This window comes from Tursiops truncatus, chromosome 3, assembly GCF_011762595.2.
Source record: "Tursiops truncatus isolate mTurTru1 chromosome 3, mTurTru1.mat.Y, whole genome shotgun sequence".
Classification (NCBI taxonomy): Eukaryota; Metazoa; Chordata; class Mammalia; order Artiodactyla; family Delphinidae; genus Tursiops; species Tursiops truncatus.
In genome coordinates this window covers 135,888,800-135,914,334 of record NC_047036.1, presented here as the reverse complement: position 1 = coordinate 135,914,334, position 25,535 = coordinate 135,888,800, and the positions used below count along the sequence as shown (strand labels likewise).

Here is a 25,535-nt window from a genome sequence, read left to right as displayed (position 1 = left end):
CGGCGGGTGGGTCAGTGCAAAACGCAGAAGGATTTTCGCAGAGAACGCGGTGCTGGGTACGGGAGATTGCGCTGTTCTCAAATTAACCTTTAACTTTAATGAGGTCGGAGAAAGGGGTGTGAGCATTGGGGTTCCCAAAAGGTTAACTGCCGCTCCTTATAAAGGGAAGAACGTTTATTAAAAATCAGCTCTTCGACTGTTATTCTTATGGTTAGAACTAATTCCCCCTAGCACATTTGGCTAACTGGCTAATGATAACTTTAAGAAAAGTCTAAAGAAGAGATGGGATTTTTTATTAAACCTTTAATATCAAGATGGTGTGGTATAAAAGTGTCAAGATACTGACTTCTAAAACTGTAGATACAGTTTAAATGGTTGAGTTCACCCACAAACCTCTTGTTTTAGCACATTTTCATTTTTAAATTTAAATTGTTTATGGGCATTGCTTTAAACAGATGAAGATACTCTGTTCTAAGTCTAGAGTTAAGTTAACCTTTTTATTCTCTTCTTTTGCAGATATGAAGTGCAGAGACTCCCATTCACGGCTCTCCATTCTGTTTCCTGCAACAGCACACACTCTGATGGTCTCTCACCTGTTGAGAAATGGCTTATTTTAGTACGTTTTACTTGTAACTGCTTGCCCTCCCATCAAGACACAAGAATCTTCTCATTTGGGGAAGAAAGCCATTTAAAATACATAATTGAAGTATGGGAAAAGATGGGAGCCTTTACAGTTACTTCAAACATTGTTAAATCTCAAAAAAATTTTTTTTAATTAGTTTTTTTTCCTTTAAAGAATTTTGCGTTAGGACTTTTGCACTTTTTTTTTTCGGAATTATAAAGCAGAATAAGACCAGTACTGATGTATTTAATAATAGCAAGAGAGAGAATGTGTATGTTCAGTAGTGTGTATGCTATTGAATCAAACAGAAGCGAAGGCCAGTGATTGTGTGAGAATCTGGATTTCAAATCTGCAAAAGGGAGGTGCAAAAAGGTAAGTTGTTTCTGGAAATGGAATGGACAGTGCTGTCCTCTTTTGAGGTGCTCATTGTCTTGGTGTTTTGTTTTTTAAAATTTTCTTTCATAGGGAAAGCCATTCGTTTTTTGAGTTTTGGTCTGTTTTACCTACAGTGCTTATAAACAGCAGCTTCTTTTGTTGGGGGTGCTGTTCTTATTATGAACCTTTTGCAATTTAATGTTTTGAAGTGAAAGGATCCTGTCATTAAAGTATTTTTTAAAACGCCATTAAGGGAACCATATCAACTTTTCATTCACCAAATATTTATTGAGCACATCTGTATAAGGCACCCTCCTAGCTATTCTGAATATTATATGTATGAGACACAGTCTGTGCCTTCTAGAAGTTTATATGGGAGTCACACACATTGTGGAAGTGCTGAGGAAATGAAGCAGTGTTTTTAAAATTTAGCACTTCAAGGAATTATTATTGGACCAGTGATTGACTAGTTGAGTATCTTTTTTTCATAATTTAATATAATTTGGAAAAATAGATCTGCCAATATATTTTGTAATCTGTGCTTACGTTGATTGCATACTTTCATGCACAGTTTTGGGGTTAACCGATGATCCAGGAGATAGCTCTTTACAGACTTTACCAAGACCGTGACTGTAGTCATCAGTTGCTTTAAAAATAGTTTGTATCATGAATTCCCTGGCGGTCCAGTGGTTAGCACTCTGTACTCTGCCCGGACCCAGGTTCCATCCCTGGTTGGGGAACTAAGACCCCACAAGGCGGCACAGAGCCAAAAAATAAATAAATAAAAAATAAAATAAAAATAGTTTGTATCCTATTTGAATTGGCCATTGAATGAAACCATTAGGTAGAAATAACGAGAGCTTCCTCTTATATGGGAAAAGAATATGAAAAAGAATAGATATATGTATATGTATAACTAAATCGCTTTGCTGTACACCTGAAACTAACACAATATTGTATATCAACTATACTCCAATATAAAATAAAAATTAAAGCAAGAGCTTCCTACTGAGTGCCTGTTAAGTACCAGGCTTTGTACCGCATGCTTTAACCTCCATAATTCTGGTGGTATTTTTCATTTATATAGGAGGAAATTGAAGTTCCTTCAGTTTGGCTAGCTTGTAAATGGCAAAGTAAGGGCTCAGATGTAAGTTGGATCTGATTTTAAAGTCTATGCTTTTTCTAATTTCATATTAGGAAGGTAGTTGGGCTGGCAGATTTCCTGTTAAGCAGTAAGTAAAGAATTGCATATTTCTGAAATATAGTGCTTATCTTGATGTTAATAGCTATATGGGATAATACAGAGGTTGTGTATGGGTGTTGGAGCCAAAGAGATTCTTTAGTCAGCTCATAGCCATAGAAGCTGCTCTGGAGACTCCCCATTTCCTTAGCTGTCTATTGGGAATGTAGTAGACTCTGAGGTCTTGGTTCTTGCCTCTTCAGTGAGATAATCAGGAAAGAATTAACATTTGGGAGGCTACTAGGTGCATCAACGTATGTGTGCTTTTCTCCGGTCTTCCAAGGGTCCAGTTACTGCTTTTATTAATTTTTTTATTCTGACATCATGCACGGTACAGAAATGTCTTAGGGTTGTCCAGCATGTAGAAAAAGTGTTTGATCTTAGAGTACAGGATTTCATATACATGTGGATTAATCAGGAGTTTGCTTTTGTAAGCATTTGTTGGACATTCTTCACCTTCCTGTTATTGTATTATTTTTTTGCCTTATTTTTAGAATTATTTGATGAACACATTTTGAAGAGACTCTTTTTGTGGAAAAAAGGAGCAGGACACATGTAATTTTAAGAAAACCAAAACCTAAAGAGAAGAAAATGGTACTAAATAGTAGATTGATCTGGACAGTGTCAGGGTACTGGGTGCTGACTTGTAGCACCTGCCTCTTCAATTAACACCATGACTTTGAGCAAATCTCTGTGCCTCGCTGGGCTTCAGTCTCTAGTGTGTATGAGGCTAATTCATTTTGAGTTTAGGCAGTTCACTTTAAGCACAAATAAGCAAACAAACTTAATGCCTCAGTTTATATAGATAAAGTGAATAGGGTGACCAGGTGGTCTGGTTTTCCTGTACCATCCTGGTTTGATTCTTACCTCCTTTCTTCATTCAAAGTAGCTTGCTTTGGCAATTAAATGACTTGGTCACCCTAAAAATGAGGATATTTGAATATCTGGTTAAAAACGGATTTTATGTAGTGGAGTATTTATTTGAATGCTTTTAAGTTGAGGTATGCATTGCATTCTCTAGTTTATTCTAGGCCTCTCCACTATTGTTTTATACGCAGCTCTCTTAGGTGGTTTAAATTACCTGCCTACTGAATTCATTAGCAATGTCTAATGAGAGTAGTCTAATACTAGTAGATAAAGTAGATAATCAACTAACTCACAAATTCAGTTTGGTCTTCCTATTCTCTTTTGTTCCTTAACCTTATGCTTTTGAAATTTTGACATAGGTACATTTGTTTCTTCATTTAGCATTATATAATAAGCATTCCTTCAGGTTGCTAAACTATCTTATTTTAGACAGAATAATCAGTGGTTGTACCACAATATTTGTTTAATTTTCTTATTATGGTAAATTAACATCCATGTATTATATATTATGGTAAATGAATGTCCCTTGCTTCGACATTTATCAGCTGTTAGCCAAATGTGTTTCATTGTATGCCCAGCTCCAATGGATTATTTTGAAGCAAATCCTAAACATATAATTTTACCATAAGTATTTCAGTAGAGATCTGTAAAACGATAAGAACTTTAAAAATTCAATTGTACTACTGTTGTCACACTGAAATTAATAGCAACAATTCCTTTACATCATCATGTGCAGTGTCTCAAAATCAACATCTAAGTTTTGTTCAAATTAGAAATCAAGTAAAGTTTATACATTGCAGTTGTTTGAGAAGTTTCCTGAGTTTTTCATCTGTAGTTCTCCTGCCATTACTTTTATTTCCTTGCAGTTGATTTGTTAATCCATAGACTTTTTTTTTTTTTTTTTTGCGGTATGCGGGCCTCTCACTGCTGTGGCCTCTCCCATTGCGGTGCTCCTGACGCACAGGCTCAGCAGCCATGGCTTACAGGCCCAGCCGCTCCACGGCATGTGGGATCCTCCCGGACCGGGGCACGAACCCCGGGGCACGAACCCGTGTCCCCTGCATCGGCAGGTGGACTATCAACCACTGCACCACCAGGGAAGCCCTCCATAGACTTTTTTTGGTAGAATTTTCCACATTCTGGATTTTTTTCCGATTGCATCCCCTTGGATGCATTTCCATAACGTTTTTAAAATAGTCCTTTTCCCTCAAGAGCAAACAGAAGGGACAGCTGTAGTCCCCTAAGGGCCTTGTTTTGGGTCAGTAGAAATGGTACGATATCTCTTGCCTGCCTGCAAACTTCTAGGCCTATCCCTTAAACACACCTCCAACTTTAGTAATTCCAAACCTAGAAGAATTTAACCAGCCTTCAGCCCAGTCCTCTGAAATGGTAGTTTCTCAGTCTTCTCAATCTATTCTTGAAGGGACATATTTAATGGGACCTGTGGTTGCTTCCTACAAGAGGGATCATTTAAACTGTTTGTTACTGTTCTCCACATCTTTAAAGTTATAAAGCTGCTTTGAAATCCTGAGAAACCTTTCTGATTCCATTTTTTTGGTACGTGATACGAATTAAGGGATCATGAAGTAAATGCTTATGCTTAAAAACCCTTGTGCATTTTAATTTTGTGGTACATGCTTATTAAAGGTTGTAGCTGGTTGTATTTCAGAATTGATCTTTTACAAATACTGCCTTTTCTGTGTGTGTATGCGGGTTGCATTAAAAAGAATTGAGGTGATTTCTTTAGAAATCTTCAGATTTCACTAAGTTCTTAAGACAAGTTGTAGATTTACTTGTTTTTTTAAGGAAATATAAACCAAGACAATGATTTTTTTTCTTTACAGAGATCATGAAACGTATGGTGCAATAGCCCTACTTTTGGTGGGAAAAATATACAGCCATTCTGGTGAAGCAGTGAGTAGTGGTATGAGTAGCTTATACTAAGTGTCCAGGTTGAGAATTTAGGCCCTCAAGTAGTATGCTTGAATGATTGTGTTGAGTTGTACCTATTTAAAACACTTTTAATATTTTTTGATGATTATTCTGCTTATACCCCAAGGTGTTGATAAAGGGTTTCCACAGTGAAATAGCTTTGAGACAAGTGCTAATCACCTTCTGACCCAGGCAGCTTTAGGACACCTACTGCTGTACTAGTATATACAGTATTGAGAGTGAGCTGTTCATCACTTGTTGGACTGCAGTGATTTATTTTTTTTGGAAATGATTAGTTGTTGGACATTAAAAGTCTAGTTTGAATGTAAGGACTCTGTGTAACATCACAGTATTAAATAAATTTCATGAACTAGGTAACTAGATGTGTTACACACAAATTATTCCAGGCATGTTTTATTGGAGTTGGGTATCTAATAAGGTTAATTTTCAGCCTTTTATGTGTAAATAAGACCATACTTCACAGTGTACTGTTTTAAAGCAAAGCTCCTGATGAAACTAGGTTTAATCTTCATAAGATCAGTTTTTCTGTGGGGGGCCATTAAAGAATTTGTGTATTATGTGTTCATCTTCTCTGTTACGGCTGAGTTAATTTCACATTGATTAAAAATGAAAGATGTTCTTAGTCGTTATTTGTGCCTCTGAAGTGCATCCTTATTTCTTGATATTTATTCGTCCTGTTCTACCTTAATTCCCATATTAATTCAGGCACACCAGCAGAACAGAGCTTGCTATAGTGGCAGATCTTGCAGGAAAGTGGAGGTTAAGTTATACTCCGGGTGCATTTAATATAGAATGTTTTGGCTAAACATCTTTTGGGCAGTTGTTCTCAAAACAAATGTGCTTAAGATTTCTGAGCTCCACTCTACCAGTTTGTTTTTAACAAGGTGATTCCGATGCAGATGATTCTTAGAGCATATTTGGAGATAACTGACTTTTAGGGGATAGTTTTGCCAAAATAATGGGACCGTAAATTTGTTAAACCTGTTTTTTAAGTTGTTGGGTAATTTGATTGGAATGTAATTGTAAAGTAAGCAGTACATATGGGGATGGGCCACTTGGGTGGCAGATCCAGATACTTTTTGTAGAACTGGTAATTAGACTTGCAAATTGTTTCTTAAATCTGGCTGCCCGCTAGAAATTTAAGTAGTCCATAATTTTTGTCTCTCTCCCTTTGTACCAAGTGGCCTTAAAACAGAATAATGTTTTTTTAGCTTTTTAAAACACATACCTTCTATAGTATTAGACTTCACTTTTCTGCCTATTCCCACCATCTAGGAAGGTTGCCAAGTTTTACTTTGTAATTAATAATAGCTACTATGTATTTCCCACTCCTGTTTTAGGCACTGTGCACTTTGTGTACATTGTTTCATTTTACTCTAGAAAATCGAATGAAGTAAATTCTATTAATACCCATTTCACAGATAAAGACAGGAAAGCTCAGAGAGATTAAATTGCCTAAAACTATAAGTGGTAGATATTAGTAGGTGTATCGAAGATGCCTTTTTGCTTATGGAATAAGATGAACAGCTGGGAGTCACAGCAGTTTGTGAGAGTTACGTTTTGTGATTTGAATAGGAAAGCACTGAGAAATTGAAGATGCTTTTCTGAATGATATACAATTCTCTAAGGTTTGATAACAACGCTGTTCTAATACATTTCTATATTTTGCCCTTACCATGTAGCTTATGATTTTGGTGGGGAGTTACCCTGGTAGGTAGAAATGGCAGAGCGCTCTGTTCCTCACTCAACCAGGAATAGCTGCTTGGTTTTAAAATAAGAATTGCTCTTCAGTTCAATTTAGTGAATTCTTCAGGCATTTTTGAAAATGGGGTTTCTTCTTCATATATGGTCCTAGGTCTTAAATGTTTTGCCTTGGTTGGCCTGGCCCTGGCAACAGTGGAGTCCACTTCATCATGGGAGGAATCACAAAATGTCAGATTTGAATTTTGTTGAGCATGAGATCAGCATTAAGTGCTGGATGATTGAATTGGAAAAGAATTTAAAGACTAACATATAGTAAGTTGTTGGACAACCTGTTTTTGGTAAAATAGAAATAGTGAAATAAACTGAATAATTTGCCTTTTAGAAAAAGTCCATCTGTTGAAAAATAACTTAGACCTCTGTGTGGTAGACTCTATTGGACATAATACAAAAGAAATATCAAAAGTACATAGAAATCATAATGGAAACATAGAGAACGTAAAACTGCTTATTGGTGTCTTAGGGCCAGGACCAAGGGAATTCTTTTCAAGTGTTTGAAAGCTGTGATGAGTATTTATGTTAATAATTAAAAAGATTCTTTTATATCAGTGTTCATTTTCTTGGGAAAATGTCAAGTATCTTTCTCTAAGTGATGTTGTACAAAAGTGAAGTCAACATCTGTCTGCTCTTAAAAGTATTTTGCCACTTTGTGGTCATTATCATTTTCTTGGATGGTTATTTTAAAAGAAGAATTTACTGTTAGGGAGTTAAATAGTATGAGTACCATACAGATGTTGTGACTATTTTTGCTTTTAAAAAGGCTGAAGCGTCAGTGTTTTCTCTATAGTTGTTTCCATCTTTATTTTCAAAATATCCAGGTAAGTTGTTTTTAGAGGATTGTTTGAAGGTACGTGAGTGGGAGCTTAAAATCTGAATTATTCGGGTTTAACTTCTTTTTTCCCTCCCTCCAAAAGCAAAGCTATATTTGTAAAAGGGGATTGCATAGACTTTTTAAAAGATTGAGTAAATTCTTATGGTTACAGAGATGTTCTTTTAAGACTTTTATGCAGCCCACCCTCAGTTAATTTTAAAAGATACTTCCTGGCATTCTTGTTCATAATTGGTGGATGTTTTGTTTGTATGTTGATAAAGTCATCCTCCCTCCCTCCTCACCCATTTGGGTACCCACAGTCCCTGCAGATTACCCTTGTAATACTTGGGGCTTTTAATTAGAAACACCGTCCATCTACTTAGTTAACAAAGTTGAGTATGTTTTAATTTTACTCTAATAATAATTACCATGTATCATGCCTACTTACTGTGTACTAGGCTGTATGGTAAGCAGTTATGTATATTAATTAATCTTGAAGTTAATCTTGACAATTCTGTCAAGTTACTTAACTGCAATTCCAATATCCAAAAAGCTCTGAAAACTGAACTTCCTGTTAATTTTTTGGTGGCAGACCCTAACCTGACTGAAATTATGTGAGCATATTGTATGTATTTATCCCATTTAGCGTGAATGTTCTTTCATTTCATTTTACTGCTGAAATAGTAATATGCTTGATGATAGGGTGCTTATTATCTTTTGAAAACTGGGAAAATTCTGAATTCTGAAGCCTGTTCACCTCCATGGGGTTCAGAAAAGAGTATGTGTACCTGTCAGCTCCTCCACTTCCTTAGTGGGGCATGGAGGTGGAGGGAGGGGCGTTAAGTAACTTGACGTGAGGGAAGCAGTAATAGTAGTAGTAGTGGTTAAGAACCTGACTGGGCCGACTGCCTGGGTTCATGTCCTGGCTCTACTGCTCACTAGCTGTGTGATCTTGGGAAGGCCACTACACTCTGTGCTTTAGTTTCATCAGCTATAAACTGTGATGATTAAATCAACTGATGCAAATAAGTACGTATTTAGAATAGTGCCTGGCACATAGTAAATGCTATATAGTTGTTGGCTAATAATACTTCTATGAAGTAGCTACTAAGTGGCAGCACTAAGATGACAGCAGCTATTATAGTCACTTAAATCGGTTTGCTTGAATAGCCACTCAACCTAAATGTATTGTGGCCTACAGTATAATCTGCATCTTCAAAATACCTTGAAAAAGTCTGTGGAAGCTTCAGGTAATACTGGTGAAGTATGACTTTCCCCTTTTAATAAGGAAGGATGACATATTTTACGAGAGAATGAGATAACTAGGAGTTTTGTGATGGATGGTAGGGGATGTGTCTCAATCTTTTCTTCCCAATACCCCTTGGGGCAGGTGGCTTATGAGGAAATTATGGGCTTTGTCATGAAGAGAAAGTTACAGTCTCATTAGGGAAATTTAGTCCTTACAGTCTCTCTGCTTCTTACATGCTTCTAAATCATAATTGAGGGACTTCCCTGGTGGTCCAGTGGTTAAGAATCCGACTTCCAATGGAGGGGACTAGGGTTCGATGCCTGGTCGGGGAACTAAGATCCCACATTGCCGCAGGGCAACTAAGCCCTCGCAAGCGAACTAAGCCCCGCACGCTCTAGAGCCTGCCGGTCACCAACTACTGAGCCCGTGTGCTCTGGAGCCTGCACGCCACAATTAGAGAAGCCCTCGCGCCACAACGAAAGATCCCACGAGCCACCTAATACTCGATGCATCCAAATAAATAAAAATTAAAAAAACCATAATTGAGAAGGGCTCACATTTGAGAATGACATACTTCAAAGTTAGGGAAAGGAAGATGTTTTTGTGTTCTTTGTACTTATTAAATGGTGGAAACAGACTAGTACAGCTAAACTTTTTAACAAAGTGATGTACACTTTTGGTCCCATCACTATATTTAATCAGAAGCCTTCACTGGTCTTGTCTTTTTAAGAGACTAGTATTTTTTTTTTAACATCTTTATTGGAGTATAATTGCTTTACAATGGTGTGTTAGTTTCTGCTTTATAACTAAGTGAATCAGCTGTACATATATCCCCATATCCCCTCCCTCTTGCGTCTCCTTCTCTCCCGCCCTCCCTATCCCACCCGTCTAGGTGGTCACAAAGCACCGAGCTGATCTCCCTGTGCTATGCAACTGCTTCCCACTAGCTATCTATTTTACATTTGGTAGTGTGTATATGTCCATGCCACTCTCTCACTTTGTCCCAGCTTACCCTTCCCCCTCCCTGTATCCTCAAGTCCATTCTCTAAGTCTGCCTCTTTACTCCTGTCCTGCCCCTAGGTTCCTCAGAACCATTATTTATTTATTTATTTTTGAGACTAGTATTCTTCATCCATCACACTGTTACCTAACCCTCCCTTAATACACTCACCAACATGCCCTCTTTTTCCACCAGGTGGTTATCTGTATTTTATTGCTTAAGTCTCTGAATCCTTACCTGTCTCCTATGGAGGGGGGCTGTTTGCTGACTGGTAATTCCTACGCTGCATCTTTTCACCTGTTGGCTTTTCTGCACCTCAGTGTTTCACTTTTTTAAACTAACTTAAGTTGGTTACCAACATTCAGAAATGGGCAACCACTCTCTGCCTCTACTGTTTTGCTTAATGTGCTTGGACCCTTCCAGGTGTAGTCAGTTTTCTGCAAAGCTCATTGCCTAATCACTAATCCTCAGTGCTTTCTTTCCCTCTAGTCTATAGCCTCTTTTGGCAGTGACTGTGGTCTCACCTACTGCAGTTAGGTCCTAGGGTTGGGACCTAGTTTTATACTATGTGACTAATTAGCATACTTGTATTTGAATAGATTTTGCGCTTAGTGGTACTTCAGGTGAGTTTGCTGGCATTTATGCTTAAGTAGAACAAATCTTTTTTATATACTTTCTTTGCTTGAAAGTTTTTTTTTTTTTCTTGGCCATGCCACAGCATGTGGGATCTTAGTTCCCCAACCAGGGATCAAACCCGTGCTCCCTGCAATAGATGCCCGGAGTCTTAATCACTGGACCGCCAGAGAAGTCCCTCCTTGAAAGTTTTGATGGAACTGAGGTGTAAACTAAATTTAAGGTTATACTTTTAAAAATAATTTTTAAACTTTATTTTGAAATAATTTCAAAGCAGAGAACTCAAACTCTTTATCTAGATGCACTGATTTTACTTGAGTATTTATTTCCCAGGATCAAAGATATTCTCGTACATAACCACAATATAGTTTTCAAATTCAGGAAACATTGATAAGAGAACTTTTATCTGTTTTGTAGCCCATATTTCATTACTCTGTCAATTTTCTCAGAAATGTCCTTTAAAACTTTTTTCGTCCAGTAAAAGATCATGTATTATTGCATTTAGTTGCAATATAATATAGAATATATGTAATGGGGACTATTTCTCAATTTAGGGTTGTCTGATACTTGCTTAGGAGAGGCTCAGGTTATACACACAATGTTGTGTGCTCAGGGCACCATATCTGTGGGCATGTGATCTTCATGTGCCCTCATTGGTGAATGTTCACTTGAGTCCTTCCTCAGGTCAGGGTGTTGTCCTGTTATTCTCCAGTGTAATTACTATTTCCCCTGGACTAATAATTCCTTTACTATCATGGAAATATACTGCTTCTCGTCAAACTTGCCCCTCTTCATTAGGTAGATAGACGATTAAAAACATTTTTAATTGTGGTAAAAAACATAAAATATACCATTTTAATCATTTTTTTTTTTTTTTTTGCGCGGTACGCGGGCCTCTCACTGTTGTGGCCTCTCCCATCACGGAGCACAGGCTCTGGATGCACAGGCTCAGCGGCCATGGCTCACGGGCCTAGCCGCTCCGTGGCATGTGGGGTGGCATGTGGGATCTTCCCAGACCGGGGCACGAGCCCGTGTCCCCTGCATCAGCAGGCGGACTCTCAACCACTGCGCCACCAGGGAAGCCCATTTTAATCATTTTTAAGTGTATATAGTTCAGCAGTGTTAAGTACATTCGCATTGTTGTGAAGCAGATCTCCAGAACTTTTTATCTTGCAGAGCTAAAACTCTATACCCCTTAAACAACTCCTGATTTTTCTCTCCCCCAAGTCCCCGGCAACCATTCTACTTTTTCTTTCTATAAATTTGACTACTTCAGATATCTTATATAAGCGGAATCATACACTATCTTTTTGTGATGGACTTATTTCACTTAGCATAATGTTTTCAAGGTTCATACGTGTTGTAGCATGTGACAGGATTTCTTTTTGAAGGCTGAATAGTGTTGCATTGTATGTATGTACCACATTTTGTTTATCCATTTGTCTTTTAAGAGGCATTTGGGCTGTTTCTACGTTTTGGCTATGGTGAATGCTACTATGTACATGGGTGTGCAGATATCTCTTTGAGATCCTTTTTTCTCAATTATTTTGGCTATATACCCAGAAGTGGATGTGCTGGCTTGTATTTTTAATTTTTTGCGGTGTAGATATACATTTTATTTTGTAAAATTTTCTATTGTGAACTAATTTCATTTGTCCTGAGATTAAACTCTGCCATAATAACCAATCTTGCAGAGATGCAATGTGAAACAGGATAAGCTTGCTTCACAGTTTTCCCTCCTTTATGATTGAACCTGTTGCTAATTTAAGGAGGGAGGTAGTTTCTGAAAACATCTGCTTGAAATGAAATACATCTAGATTTTTTTTAAATGAGTTAGTTGCATGTAATTTTTTCCTACTGTAGCTTCTTTAAGAGAAAAGAATTAAGAGAGGGAAAGCTTTCTTTTTGTCTTTCCTTGATATATTTATTGGAGGGAGGTTTGGTCCAGAAAGAACACTGGGGCCTGTCTCAACTAACACGCCTGAACTTTTTTTCTGAGCATTTGTTTCCCATTTACATTAGCTGAAGATTCTTTTTTTTTTTTTTTTTTTTTTTTTGCGGTACGCGGGCCTCTCACTGTTGTGGCCTCTCCCGTTGCGGAGCACAGGCTCCGACGGGCAGGCTCAGCGGCCATGGCTCATGGGCCCAGCCGCTCCGCGGCATGTGGGATCTTCCCGGACCGGGGCACGAACCTGTGTCCCCTGCATCGGCAGGCGGACTCTCAACCACTGTGCCACCAGGGAAGCCCGCTGAAGATTCTTTTTCACAGTGATTTTCTCTTGCTTTGACACAAAAATAACTAGGAAGCCCCAGTATTCTCCCTCCTCAGAATTTTGACACTCACTACTCCTAAATTATTAAGATGATAGCTAGTTTTAAAACTTTTTATAGATTCACAGGAATTTGCAAAAATAGTGCAGAGAGGTCTCTTATATATTTTACCTAGTTTTCCCAAAAAGCTATTTTAAATTAAACCGTAATACCTGAGTAATTTTCCTTTAGAAATTTTGGGTACAAAAAGTTGTAAATGGGTAAGGGTTAGAATGAGTCACTAATACATTAATAAATACATTCATGCTGCACAAAGAAGGGGAGGGGAAGGAGCAGAGATAATTTGAGTCTTACTACTCAACTCATGGAGTATTTGTAAAAAGTTCTTTTAGGAAAAGCTCAAGCAAGGGACACTAGTCAGCTTTGCACATCTCCACTGATCATTAAATTCTTCCTCTGCTGAGGTCACTCTTTGGTGAGCATTCATATGGGACATAAATATCTTCACCTTAGAAAAAGCTAAAGCAGACATGCTTGCTAAAAATTTAGATCCTGGGTTCCACTCTAGGAGAGTCTTACCATTCAGTCTTGAGGCGCCCTACCCCATTTTCAAACATCACCGAGTGTTGTTGTGTTGCAGATTTCCCCGACTATATTTGAGAAATTAGATTTTAGGGGTTTTAGGAGACCATAATTTTGTTGCTACTTTATATTCTTATTAAGGTAATAGTTTCATAAGTCAGTGGCTTTCAAACTTTTGAGCATAGTTACAGATATATTTTATCTGTAGACTCCTATATATACATGGATACATGAAACAGATTCATTGCAGTTACATATACTTAACACTGTTTTTTAATTTAAATCATAGCTGTGACCCATGAAATTTGATTTCGCAACCAACCTCTCCACAGCCAGTTTGAAAACATGGCCATGGTATTAAATGTTGTCCATGGAAGGGAAACAGAATGATTACTAAGATGGAGTGGGACACTGATTTCCCTTTTCCTCTTACAATAATTTATCCTTCTGGTCTTTGAGGAAGTTTTATTATTAGTTAAAAATATTTTTCTACCTAGAGTCTGTCATACAGAGTGAAGTAAGTCAGAAAAACAAATACCGTATGCTAACACATATATATGGAATCTTAAAAAAAAAAAGGGTACTGATGAACCTAGTGGCAGGGCAGGAATAAAGACGTAGACACAGAGAATGGACTTGAGCACATGGTGGGGAGGGGGAAGCTGGGGCGAAGTGATAGTAGCATCGACGTATATACACTACCAATTGTAAAATAGATAGCTAGTGGGAAGCAGCCACATAGCACAGGGAGATCAGCTCGGTGCTTTGTGACCACCTAGAGGGGTGGGATAGGGAGAGTGGGAGGGAGATGCAAGAGGGAGGGGATATGGGGATATATGTATATGTATAGCTGATTCACTTTGGTATACAGCAGAAACTAACACAACATTGTAAAGCAATTATATTCCAATAAAGATGTTAAAAATGAATTAAAAAAAATTTTTTTTCTGCTTTTGCCAATCCACTACCCACAATTACCAGTCTTTTTATTTTCCCTTTTTCTTTTGGTGCCTGCAGTTTCCATTCATCATTACACAATTAAGTGCCTCCCTATGTTATTAAAAACATTTAATCCTTGTATTTTATATTCTTAAGAAGGAAAGGCAAGGAAGAAGAAAAACCCAGAAGTGAAATTAATGTTCTTATTAAACTCCATGAAGGTAGACGTATCAGATTTCACAGCTTATTTGATATAAACAGCTTTAAAGTAATTGGCTGGATCATCCTCACATTGAGATAATGAATTAGAGTTATAGAAAGGATCCCAAACTCCGGTATTATTAGTTGAAAGTAAGATCATATTACTTAAATGAAGTAAATTAAATAAAGTTTAGCCAAGAAAAATGGCTAACATTTGTTGACCTATTAATCCTCCCCTGAATTCTCTAAGGTAGGAAATAGTGTTACTCCCTTTTACATATGCAAAAACTGAATTTAGAGAGGTTTAGTACTGCTTCAGGATACAAAGTTGGTAAAAAAACTTTTAAGATGCTCGAGGTTTGGTTATTCCTAATAAAAGGAGGAAATTTATTATCTCAGTTATGGAAACAAGTGAAAGTGTAATGGGGCAAAATGATGGCTTCTTATACAAGTTAGAAAATTTTATTGTTAATACAAATAGTGGTCTCATCTCATAAGTTATATTGTTTTATGTAGTTCTAGATGAAAACACAAGAATAACCTTTGTCTTCCTGTCACCTTGAAAAAGTGGTTGTTGAGCACCTCCATATAAGCTAAGGCCAGATGCTCAAAGTGCCTTGCAGTTAAGTAGTCAGGAAGCAAACACTTGGGTACGAAATACTATGCTAGAATAGAAAGCTATTTATTTATTTATTTATTTATTTTTAATTGAAGTATAGTTGAATTGAAAGCTACTTTTTGCAAAGTTTGGTATAGTGAGGAATGTGTCCTTCCTTTGTGGATTAGCCCAGACCCAAACTTGTCCCACTCCAGGTAAAAAGGCTTTCCTCTTCCTTTGTGGTTTGTATTTGCTAAAAGTTGTTGGTTTGTGGTAGCCAAGCTAACAAGACTTCAAGAAAAAAACCATTTAGGTGTTGGAACCAGATATCCTGGTGTTGGCTCTTCCTATATCCCTAACCAAGTTTAGGTGTATCTGCAGCCCTAAGAACTTAATCTCAAGATTTCTTTCCAACAAAGAATTCTGTATCTTTTTGGGGACGTAAAGACATTTTAGAGACTCTGAGAACCAAGACTCATTCTCCAGAAAAAGAGAACTTTACAAAACATTTGCATCTAATAATGTCAGGGGTTCTACCCAACTACTTGAAGCCAGTCCTTAGGTTCTAAGCACCTCTGCTTTAGAGGATTGATGTTAGAATTGTATTGTGTTCAGTACTGTTTGACTCAGTGAGTGCCTAAAATTAGCATGTTAGCATGTACATGATGAAATCATTTGGTAGTCTGATTTTATTTTTATATGCAGGAATCTGAGTATAGCAAGTTTAGATTTAAGGGTTCTTGATGTTTAGCCCAGGCAGATTAAACCACAGTTATTTCTAAGTCTACAGGAGAAACAAGGTTACTTGACCCCTGTTTTATTAGAAACTGATAATTGTAGAGATTTGTGTTCTATACCAGTGCTTTGCAAACTGGGTCTGGACCTGTAAGGGAGTTTTGAAATCCATTTAATGCATCTGACTAGCATCAAAACAAATGAAAATAGACCAGAGTAGGAAAAAAATATAATTATGTATCACATAATATAAGGTCAAGTATTTAATGAAACTTTTGCTTAAGTGTGTGTATTTATGTGCATGCATGTATATATACATGCATAAACATTTTATTGGATTGCAATGTGAAAATATTTCTTAATGTATGATGTGATTTTAAAAAGCTAGAAAGCTATAGCCTTATAACTGTCTGCTTTTGAGGTTATTTGAGTATCTGAATTTCTAGTGTTTTTGTGGTTTTTTTCTTGGGGGGGTGGCTGGGTTGGATGAAGGCCTTAAGAGTTAGGGTAGAACAGTAGAGAAGCAAATGCCTTTGAATCTTTATAGTGTTTAAACAATAAAGTTGAGTTGGAATTTTACTGATTCAATATTTTGGGGTAGTTAGGGCTGTATTTGTTTTGTGAAGCTTTTGAAAGCCATTATAACCAGAGGAAGATACGTATGTTACAAATTTATAGTTGCATTTACTAGACATGTTGTCTATAGTTGAGCGAACATTATATCAAATGATATTAACTATTAAGCTATCTGATAGAACATCCTTACTGATTCAAGACTGGAAAGATCTATTTTAAATAACATCAGCTATTATGGCATTGCTTAGAGCAACTATTGAGTATTTCTTTTTGAGTGTAGACCTAAAATGTAAGCCCCCCAAAAATGGAGGGCTTTGAGACTCGGGGAGGTTGTCTTTAGGTTTTTGGTTTTGTTTTTTAAAGTGAAATAGTTTTCAGGAAAGGTCGTATAAATAAACATTAGGTGGTGTTTCAAGAAACTGAATTATAGACACTAACTTAATGGCTTCTTTTCTCCTTTCATTTCTTTCAAAGGTTTGGGCCCCATGGGATCCCTGTGACAGTATTTCCCAAAAGGGAATATAAGGATAAACCTGAAGCCATGCAGCTCCAAAATAATACATTCCAAGGGACAGATGTCAAGCGTGACGTGAATGGTGCTGTTCCCGAAGACCCTTCTCCTGTCCCGCCTCCTGAGCTGAGCTTGGCTGAAAGCCTGTGGACTTGCAAACCACCACCTCTCTTCCATGAAGGAGCACCTTATCCTCCCCCTTTGTTTATCAGGGACACATATAACCAATCAATACCTCAGCCACCTCCTCGGAAAATTAAGCGACCCAAACGAAAAATGTACAGGGAAGAACCTACTTCAATAATGAATGCTATTAAACTACGACCCAGACAAGTCTTGTGTGACAAGTGTAAAAACAGTGTCGTTGCTGAAAAAAAAGAAATTAGAAAAGGTAGTAGTGCAAGTGACTCTTCTAAATATGAAGATAAAAAACGGAGAAATGAAAGTGTAACTACTGTGAACAAAAAACTGAAAACTGACCATAAGGTGGATGGGAAAAACCAAAATGAAAGCCAGAAAAGAAATGCTGTGGTTAAGGTTTCAACTATTGCTCACAGCAGAGGCAGAGTAGTCAAAGTTTCTGCTCAGGCAAATACATCAAAAGCTCAGTTAAGTACTAAAAAAGTGCTCCAGAATAAGAACATGGATCATGCAAAAGCTCGGGAAGTGCTGAAAATTGCCAAAGAAAAGGCACAGAAGAAGCAAAATGAAACCTCTACATCCAAAAATGCACATTCAAAAGTCCATTTCACACGTCGATACCAGAATCCTAGCTCAGGTTCCCTTCCACCCCGGGTTCGTTTAAAACCACAGAGGTACAGGAATGAAGAAAATGACTCTTCTCTGAAGACAGGACTGGAGAAAATGCGGAGCGGCAAGATGGCACCAAAGCCCCAGTCCCGCTGCACCTCTACCCGCTCAGCAGGTGAGGCCCCTTCAGAAAATCAGAGTCCCTCCAAAGGCCCTGAAGAGGCCAGCAGTGAGGTTCAGGACACAACTGAAGTGCTTGTGCCTGGTGAGCAGGATGAACCACAGACACTGGGGAAAAAGGGCAGCAAAAGCAATGTCTCTGTTTACATGACCCTAAATCAAAAGAAGTCTGACTCTTCCAGTGCTTCAGTGTGTAGCATTGATAGCACAGATGATTTGAAATCCTCCAACTCTGAGTGTAGTTCTTCTGAAAGCTTTGATTTTCCTCCAGGCTGTATGCATGCACCTTCCACATCCTCTACTTCCTCCTCTTCAAAGGAAGAGAAAAAGCTCAGTAATTCCTTGAAAATGAAAGTCTTTTCCAAAAACGTCTCTAAGTGCGTCACACCAGACGGCAGGACCATATGTGTAGGGGACATTGTTTGGGCCAAGATATATGGCTTCCCCTGGTGGCCAGCCCGTATTCTTACTATAACTGTGAGCCGGAAAGATAACGGCCTTTTAGTCCGACAGGAGGCCCGTATTTCATGGTTCGGCTCTCCAACAACATCTTTCCTGGCTCTTTCGCAACTCTCCCCCTTTTTAGAAAACTTCCAGTCACGCTTTAATAAGAAGAGAAAGGGCCTGTATCGCAAGGCTATCACAGAGGCAGCTAAGGCTGCCCAACAGCTGACCCCTGAAGTGCGGGCTCTGTTGACACAGTTTGAAACGTGAACATGGACAGTAAGGTAGGCAAGAACCTTTGGAAGGTGCCACAGATTTTCTAGTCTAGTTAGGGGTAACTTCTACGAGATAGCTTGGCCAAATTGGGGAGAGAACTTGCACTCAGTTGGCTGCTTTTTTATACTTAACCTTACAGCCATTTTTAGACTGAGAAGCTTAAACTGAACAAGCAATCAAATTTTGTCTTAAGGAAGTGAGATTTTAGTATTTTTCAGTTTTGAAGTCTAAAACCACCCCAAGGCATAGGAGCCATAGCCTCAACTGAAAATGAATTTTTGCAGGGACTGTTAATTGCCATTTGTACCTAGTACTGTGTGTATGTGTATACGTATATACACACATGTAAATATATGTGTGTGTGTACGCATAGATACATACATGTATCAAATAAAGCCTGTCACTATGTGACACAGGTTGCATATCTGGGATCATAGTAAGGGCGGGTGAGCTAGGGGGAATAGTGAGGATATTTAATGACTACTTGTTTTTTAATTAATGAACACTTAGCCTTTCTGTGTGCATAATGGCATGGGAGTTTGATACGTAAGATGTTTGACAAACTGAGATGCTTGCTGTTGAATTGCACGCTGGGGAAATAGCCCAGTATTTGGGATTAAGACTGTCAAGGCTGGCTAGGTCTGAATCATCGCTCTCTCTCTTGTCCAGTGGGGACTTAACAAAAACTTTCAGACTTCTGGTTTGGGACGTTAGATAGGTTTGTCTTTGGATATGTAAATAGGTGATTGCTAAATTTGGTCAGATTTCTCCTGACTGGCTCTTCCTAAATTCTTAGGATACGTCCTGGTAAATTACACTTTGTGAATTAATTGTCATATATGTAATTGTTGCATTTTGGATGTACCTAGTTTGATAATTTTTAAAAAATATTTCCATTTAAGGTATCTGTTTGCAGGTCAGAAAATGAGAAAATGTAATTGTGTAATGCTCTGAAATGTAAAAAAAAACAAGCTGTAAATAAAATCGACTAAATCCAAATTATTTGTGTGTGTTTCTCAAAAAGCTTTGAAAAATTTCAAGATGGTAGAAAATTATTCTTTGTAATAGTGTATAGAGGAGGTGAAAAAATCACTTATTTTCCTATTTGCCCTATCAGGGAATATATAATCTGAGCATGATAAAATTCAAATAAGTGACTAATCAATATATTCTTAAAAAATGAGGTTTTGTAGTATAGAGGTCTGATGTACTTCTAGACTTGAGACCCTCCTGCAGCCAATTTCTTATAAGTGTATGGATTTTAATTATTTCATTTTTAGCTTTAATATTTCATCACATGCTTCTTTTTCTTTTTTTTCTTTTTTTACATTTGTGTAATTAAAATCAATCTCTTTTCTGCTTTATCTTCTGCCTCAGGTATCATTGTTTTTGGGGCTTGTAACTTAGCTCACTATTTTTCTACATGGTCCATCTGTCCCTAAGATTTGATTTCTTATTTTCCATTTTTAGCTTTGTATTGTTAGTGAAAAATCTGATTGATTGCCTGTGGAGGCAAGTTTGTCCCAAGATTTTTTAAGTTGCTTTCATATTTTAGGCTCCAACTTACCTTTTAAATGTGATACAATGTCAGTTTGACACTTTTGGAAACTTGGAACTTTTAAAGAGAGCAACTTTTTATGGATTTCTAAGTAATGCAGTTTGAAATATCTTAGTTACTATGGAATTAATTATGAAAAGATTAATGGAGATTGAAAATCAGTAGTCTTCGGTCAGCTTCCTTAAGGTAATGTACCAATTTCTGCAAAAGCAAGTGGAATTTCTTCTGGGGAACTCAGTCAATGCTTTTTGATCATAATAAACACACAATTTAAAAAAAATGTTTCACTTGAATAGAACATATTCTTTCCTGCAAACAGAAATATAGTATTTTAAAAATTCTTTGATTATAACAGGTTGAAAGAAGTTCATAGTGTGATTGAGGGGTTTTAAGGAAGTATCTTAAAAGATTTTCAGAGAACTTGTTTCAGATTAGTGAATTTGTTCATGCAGATATTTTCGAAAGTTTGAAATCTAAGGTTCAGGAAGATTTAAACCAGGCAAAGCAAAGAGTCACCTAAGTTATGTAATTCTAAGGCTTTGGGTAATGATCCAGGTGAGTTTTATCCTAACATAGAAATGGTTTTGACAGTGGATACTTCTGATGTAGTTAAGTGCTTGGGCAAATGTGCTCTTGTGGGATAAACTAAATTTGATTTGTTTCAGAAGCCATGGAGAAAAAGAAGAAAGAAAAAGATAAAATCATGATTGTTGAGTATAAAAGTAACAATTTGATATAGTCCATACCTTTGAAGAAAAGGTTGAAGCATAATCACAAATGTGCATGATCTCTTATTATTATGCCAAATAATCCCTCTGTTTTAAACCAGCAGTCTGGCATATTTCATCTGAAGTTTCTATAGGGAAACAAGTTTGAAAGAATTTCTGTAATCTTAAAGATGTACTGTGTGTTCTAAACAGTAAACCAATAGCTGCATACTAAACAGTGTTTTCAAACAGAAATTTCTTAAGCAGCTAAGATATATTTGTCCAGTATCCACTGTAGATGGAGATAGAGTTGAATTGGGTAATTGTAGCCATTTTTCTCTTACATTTCTCTTTAACAACAACAAAAAAGGAGACACTGAACTCTTTATATGGAGACAACCAAATGGGTATTTGTTTTCCCCCTTGCAGAGAGAAAACTAGGCTTAGGCCAGATCTCTAGTGGTCTAAGAAAAGTGATTAGAATAGGATTAGCAAGGGGGAGAAACTAAGGGAAGTAAGAGCTGTGAAAGGTAAAGATGTCTTTATTTCTAGAAATCTTTGGAAATGTAAAGCATCAGAGTGTTTTTGTCTTTCAGTTTTCTAGAATTTATAGACCAGAAAAGGTCTCTTCTGTAAGTTTGGAAGGGACTCTTTATAGATGTGGAACCAGAGACCTGAGATATCAGTGAGACCAAGAAAGTAGAATTCACTAGTCTGAAGCCTATTTACAGGACTAGATGGTGTGTCCCTACTTGGTTTTCATGGGGAAAATCTATAAATAGTAATTTTAGATTGGTGCTAAGTAGCAAAGACAACAGACAGGAATATAGATATGAAGATGGACTGTGGGCAAAGGATATGGAACTTACTAAAATCAGCTAAATGAATATCTTCATTAGCGGGTCTGAATTTCTAATTTAAAAAATAGAGTTGCACCCCTATTTGAGCAGGTTGTACTTACTATTGGTTATGTTGAAGATACACATTTAAATTCTTTTATATACATACATATTCTTTAATATAAAATAACTGAATTGAGAATTGGAAATACCTTAAGAAACCTATAATTTGGATCTAAAATTAGATTTTTCCTTTTAAGTTGTGAATTTTTTCTATAGCTTGTGCTGCACTGGTTCACATTTGGTAGTACTCGTAGCAGAGAAGAGATTGGCAGATGTCTAGAGAAGTTGATAATGTTTAAATTCAGGTCAGTGTTTTGATCTGTATCCGGTGATGGCCTCCAACAGGGAATTTGCCAGAGAGAATTCTGAAGACCCTGTTTCTAAGTTGGGACAAATTTAGTGTTTGCTTTGGAATTGTATTAATATGGTTGCTATTAAAACAATTAAAATGCCTGATAGAGGGAATTCAGAAATAGAACAGGAGGCTGGTGCCTTGCCAATAGCCAGGAGAAATAAAACAGCTAAGCTGCCTTAATTACCTTTACCTGGTTCTGACTTAGTTACTAGGCTCTTAATATTCTGTATTTACAGTTTGTATACATTTACTGTACTCCATTCAACAAAGAGTGAATAGAGAAGTAAAAAAAATGAAAGTTTCAGTAGTTTAAGTCATATAGGTGATCTATATATTTTTAGTTTTCCAGGATATCTTGGTGTTTTTACCATGGATAGTTGATACTGAGATCAGAGGAGAAACAGCTCAACTCATTTGTTTATTCTTCACTCAAGAGATTTAACCTTTATAGACTCAAACAGGGTTTTTTTCCGGTTTACTTTCTTTGGGACTTTAGGTGGAAATCATTTTTTCCCTTCATATTAATAGAGAATTGTAATTTGCTGGGTTTTTTTTTTTGGTATTTAAAAAATTATTAAATATACCTAACATACAGTTTACCATTTTTACCGTAAGTACAGTTCTGTGGCACTAAGTACATCCATGTTGTTGTGTAGTCATCACTACCATCCATCTGTAATTTGTTTTTTGATAGAAATCTTTTAAGTTTGGATGGTATTGTTCTGGCAGCCTGGCTTCCAGCATTCCTTCCTAATCAACCTGCAGTCCTGCACAGGGCTAATGGTGCCCCCCATTTTTTTTTTTTTTTTTTCTTTTTTTTGCGGTATGCAGGCCTCTCACTGTTGTGGCTTCTCCCTTTGTGGAGCACAGGCTCTGGACACGCAGGCTCAGTGGCCATGGCTCACGGGCCTACCTGCTCCGCGGCATGTGGGATCTTCCCGGATCGGGGCACGAACCCATGTCCCCTGCATCGGCAGGCGGACTCTCAACCACTGCGCCACCAGGGAAGCCCGGTGCCCCCCATTTTTAACAACTATCCCTACCTCTTGGTAAAATTTTTAGGTCTATTAGTATGACTGCATTTACCTATTAAATACTCTTTAACAGTAGGTTTTAGGTTAAAACCATCACCTCCTAATGACAAAAACAATTTTGTGAATATGGAAACCATTTAAATGATTTTAGTAATGGAGTTAATTAAATTAGTTTCCAAAACTTTATTTTACATACCATCACACTCTTTACCATATTTTCACATGTGTACCATTTTTCCACTTTTTATGTCAGTACTACCAATGGAAAACAAATATGCCTTGACATGTAGATAATTCTGTTAAAATTCTAAGATCATCTTGTATACTACACTTTGGTAGGAAATACTGAATTTTTATATCATGCCTTAAAATCCATCTTGGATAGAATCAAATTTTAATGTATCTAATCTCTGAAAAAACTAATTGCCAAACTTGAATTTTTTCTTATAGATTCCTATGTTAGCATAAATTAAAGATTGGTTGAGGGGATATGTAAAGGAAATGAAGAAAATAGACTCAAAAGTTACCAGGATTTATCATAATAGTGAATTTCTGAGTCAGATTCTCATTTTCAACTGAATAAATTACATGGCTGTAGTATATGGTCTAAGCTGTGGGCCTTCTTCCGTTAGACACTTTGGTTTGTAAAACAATTTCATAAAACTTTGATGTTGAAAACTGGCCAGTTCTAAAATTAACTTGTCTTAAAAGTTGGTTTAAAAGTGCATGAAATATTTCTTCTTTAAATTCCTGATATTTGTAAGATCTCGTTAAAAATAAGTTGAAAACACAGCCATTATTTAAATATGGAATTTTCCTTGTATCATAAGAATGTGACAGTTAACCTTTTGTTGCCTTAGAAGTCTTAGTGCCAGAAACCTCCTTATAATTTTTTCTATCCAGTGTGGTTATCTAGAAGGAATACCAGATCCCCCATAGCCAAAGTGTTAAGGCTGTGTTATAATCACACTTTTTCCTTTTCATGTAAACTAAAAAACTTGTAATTTTAACACATATCAAGTTTTAGCAAGAGCTTGTCTTTTAAATATTTAAGATAATTTTGTAACCCTCAGTATCCCTCACTCAGTTTTCTGCAGCACAAAGATTCTCTTAAAAGCTACTGAAAAGTCCTGGAAGGAATACATTTTTCCCCCCAGGTAAAGTATAATAGGGGTTTTTTGGGCTTGCCTGGGGAGACTTTTTTTTTTTTTTAATAGAACTGTGAGAGGATCATCCTGTTCAGTGTAAATGATAGAAATACTTATGAGAATGTAACTTGCGCCTGATGCAGGTGAGTTGGAGTGTCCGTTAACATTTTTGCACTAATAGTCCTCGGTATCAGTCTTTTTATTGAGCAAAGGATCACTTTTTGTTCACTTTTCAGGCACATGGTTGAAAGTACAGGCTCTTGAGCCAGATTTCCTAGGCAAAGCCTGACTTGGATCTGCCACTTACAAGCTGTGTGATCCTAGGCAGGTTACCTCAGTGTCATGATCTGTGAGATGGGGGAGAGAAGTAGTACCTCTTCAAAAGGTAATTGTGAGAATTTAAATGTTTAAAACAATACAGTGCCTGGCGCAAGACTTACGTATATACTTGCTGTCATTACCACAACTAGCGCTCTCTGTATGTGGCATAGAAATTTCATTCTGGTAGCTTTTGATAGTATCTTTCTTCAACATACACGCAGTATAAATTTAAAAAATGTTACAGCGACGTTATTCTTATCTGAAAATTCCAATAATCATAGTATGCTGATCATCCACAGATATCTAGAAGTAGGCATGGTCTGACTAGTCCCAACAGGCATTTGCGGAGGGCAGCTGGGTTGGAGGTCATGGGGAATATGGTGAGGGGAGAAGTCCACTGACATTTCAACTCTTGAATGAGGAAAAGGAATTATGATTCAGACACTTACGTACTAATGATCAGTAACCATCTGAGAAGCCCAGCACACCCCAGATCCTTTCAAAGGCATGAGAAGTATCTGAGCTGGCGGGGCTCAGTGGAGTAGAGGTCCCTCTTAGGAGGAATTTCCAAAGGTATTAGAACCACAGAGCTGTACTTGTCAGCTTTTAAGTAGTGTAAATAAGCTTTTTTGTACATATACTGTGTTTTCCTGGAACCCTGGTGTTTTATTATTTTAATATCTTGCCAAATGGTGAAAAAGTGGACATTAATTTGAACATCCCCTTTTATTGCCACTGGTATGATTAGATTGTTTCCCATTTGCAGGAGGGAAATACCTCACATTCCAAGGCCTTGATCTGTGTGCGTCGTGGCCATATTTTCCAGAGGGTAGTCATTTCTACCCATGGCTCCTGTTTGAGATGCTGTTGATTACAAACCTATGATTTCCCCTCACCGTTTAGTTTTTAGCAGGGAATCCGGCTGGGAGTGGCACA

The 25,535-nt window shown here is 37.3% G+C and overlaps 1 protein-coding gene and 1 long non-coding RNA gene across 14 annotated transcripts in view; one reads left to right on the top strand and one right to left on the bottom strand.

Annotated features, from left to right (window-relative positions):
- PWWP2A (PWWP domain containing 2A) overlaps positions 1–25,535 on the top strand; it is a 33,165-nt gene that overhangs the window by 1,009 nt on the left and 6,621 nt on the right. For 3 of the 13 annotated variants that reach the window (XR_004525937.2, XM_019945245.2, XM_019945246.3), the window contains exon 2: positions 16,888–17,849. Coding sequence is in view for 11 of the 13 variants with exons in the window: in XM_019945245.2 (XP_019800804.1) it covers positions 16,888–17,849 (962 nt within the window). In the remaining 2 variants the exon portion in view is untranslated. Of the gene's footprint in view, positions 1–819; positions 995–4,998; positions 5,029–16,887; positions 18,583–24,217; positions 24,288–24,514; positions 24,648–25,535 lie in introns of those variants that run through there. The other 10 variants (XR_002178396.3, XM_019945242.3, XM_019945243.3 and 7 more) reach the window with 8 other exon arrangements.
- On the bottom strand, positions 77–24,539 carry LOC109551709 (uncharacterized). Its single transcript, XR_002178402.3, has 3 exons — positions 20,879–24,539; positions 3,105–3,157; positions 77–593 (listed from the first exon to the last, which is right to left on the bottom strand). It is a non-coding gene; the product is annotated as an uncharacterized lncRNA (long non-coding RNA).